General features: G+C 55.9%; 1 protein-coding gene across 1 annotated transcript in view; it reads right to left on the bottom strand.

Annotated features, from left to right (window-relative positions):
• Window positions 1-748: 748 nt before the first annotated feature.
• Window positions 749-1,565, bottom strand: part of PRSS37 (serine protease 37) — a 4,761-nt gene continuing 3,944 nt past the window's right edge. The window contains exon 5 of the mRNA XM_004713959.2: window positions 749-889. Coding sequence (XP_004714016.2) covers window positions 749-889 — 141 coding nt within the window. The remainder of the gene's footprint in view (window positions 890-1,565) is intronic.

The following is a 1,565-nucleotide window of genomic DNA, read 5'->3' as shown; positions in this document are numbered from 1 at the left end:
AGAGGGAATCTTGCCTCGCTGCCATTAGAGGGGTTGACCGGGAGTCCTGTTAGGGCGACCCGTGGGACTCGTGCACATGCTCATTAGGGTCATAGGGTCGACCAGCGTTCCCTGGTTTCAAACTGCAGACCTTGTGGTTAAAAGGCCAACTTCTAACCACTGTGCTACTTGACCTTCTCTCGGACTTCTTCACTCAGCCTAACTGGTCACTGAACACAGATTTGTCTAACTGGGAATTCTTCTCTTACTGCCTTAGACAAGGTCAGGTGCATAACCCTCTGATCAAGCCAAACTATCAACATTCTCATCCCAAGATTGCTCACTGTTCCACCCCAGGGATCTAAGCCAGCATCTTTCTTTAGCTGCTACTCAAGTGGACCCACAGTGGTTTTTCTGAAGTTCTCCTGCGGGGACCACTTGGTCCATCTAGTCCAGTGGAGCACTTGCTTTCGTTGAGAACATGGTGTCCCTTAGATGAGGTGGCTTTGAATGCTGGGGACAGAAGCCACCCTGAAGCCAGCTGGCAGTGGGTTCTGGTACTGGCTGGCTCCGTTGTGGGTCCTGTCACCCCCTCCTCTGAGTGTGACCGTGATCCAGCAGAATGCAGCCAGCACTCCACACACCCTCGGCTGTGCTGGGCAGAGACATAGACGGGGACACAGGCTGTTGAGGTACAGGGGCTTTATTTTGGGCCTGGGGACGGGAACGGTTGTGTGGGCAGTGCCAGGGCGCAGAGGGAGTGCCAGTCTCACTTGTCTTTGGTGACGGCCTCAATCCAGGACACGTACTTGTAGATGTTGGTGTAGATGCCCACGTCGCCCCCCATGAAGCTTCCAACCTCGATGCCCTGCAGCTTGTTTTTGCAGATGACAGTGGCCACGGCCACCTCCTACAGAGAAGAGGGGTGGGGTCAGGGCTATGGTCAGGGGCCCCAGGATGGGGGCTGTGAGTGCAGGGGAGCATGGAGCCTGGCCTTGTGGTGACCCTCCAGGAAGTCAGAGAAGTCTCTCTAGAGCTCACCTGGGACATGAGGGTGTTCCACAGTGGGACCTAGCCTACCTGCCCTGCCACACCTACCCTCCTGATGGGGTCAAAATGACCCACCAGCCACTCCCATCATCAGCACTCTGTCCTCCCCCTACCGCAGTGGATGGGACATGCGGCAGCAGGGGACAGGAGAGAGAATGAGGACCGAGGCGGGGCTGCGGGGCAGGGGACAGAAGAACATATTCACGGAGCATCAAGTGTCACTGAGACCCCTTCCTAAGAGAAGTGGACCTCTCTGGACCCTCTTGCCAAGCCGGTGAAAACTGGCTGCAGACAGAAGTCACGAAGGGCAGGCAGATGCTCAGCGGTCCAGCTGGCTGCTTGCTCAGGTCAGAGGTAACTCAGACTCAGATTCTCTGCCATCGGGTTGAAGTTGATACCCAGCGATCCGAGAGGACAGGGTAGAACTGCCCTGTGGGTTTCTGAGACTGTAGTGAGTGGTGATACTGGGAGGGTAGAGGGAGAATGGGTTGGAAAGAGGGAACCGATTACAAGGATCTATATGTGACCTCCTCCCT

Source organism: Echinops telfairi, unplaced genomic scaffold, assembly GCF_000313985.2.
Source record: "Echinops telfairi isolate 266 unplaced genomic scaffold, ASM31398v2 ScPeMD7_23;HRSCAF=83, whole genome shotgun sequence".
Classification (NCBI taxonomy): domain Eukaryota; kingdom Metazoa; phylum Chordata; class Mammalia; order Afrosoricida; family Tenrecidae; genus Echinops; species Echinops telfairi.
Note: the sequence above shows the minus strand (reverse complement) of the source record. Positions and strands in the feature narration are given on the sequence as shown.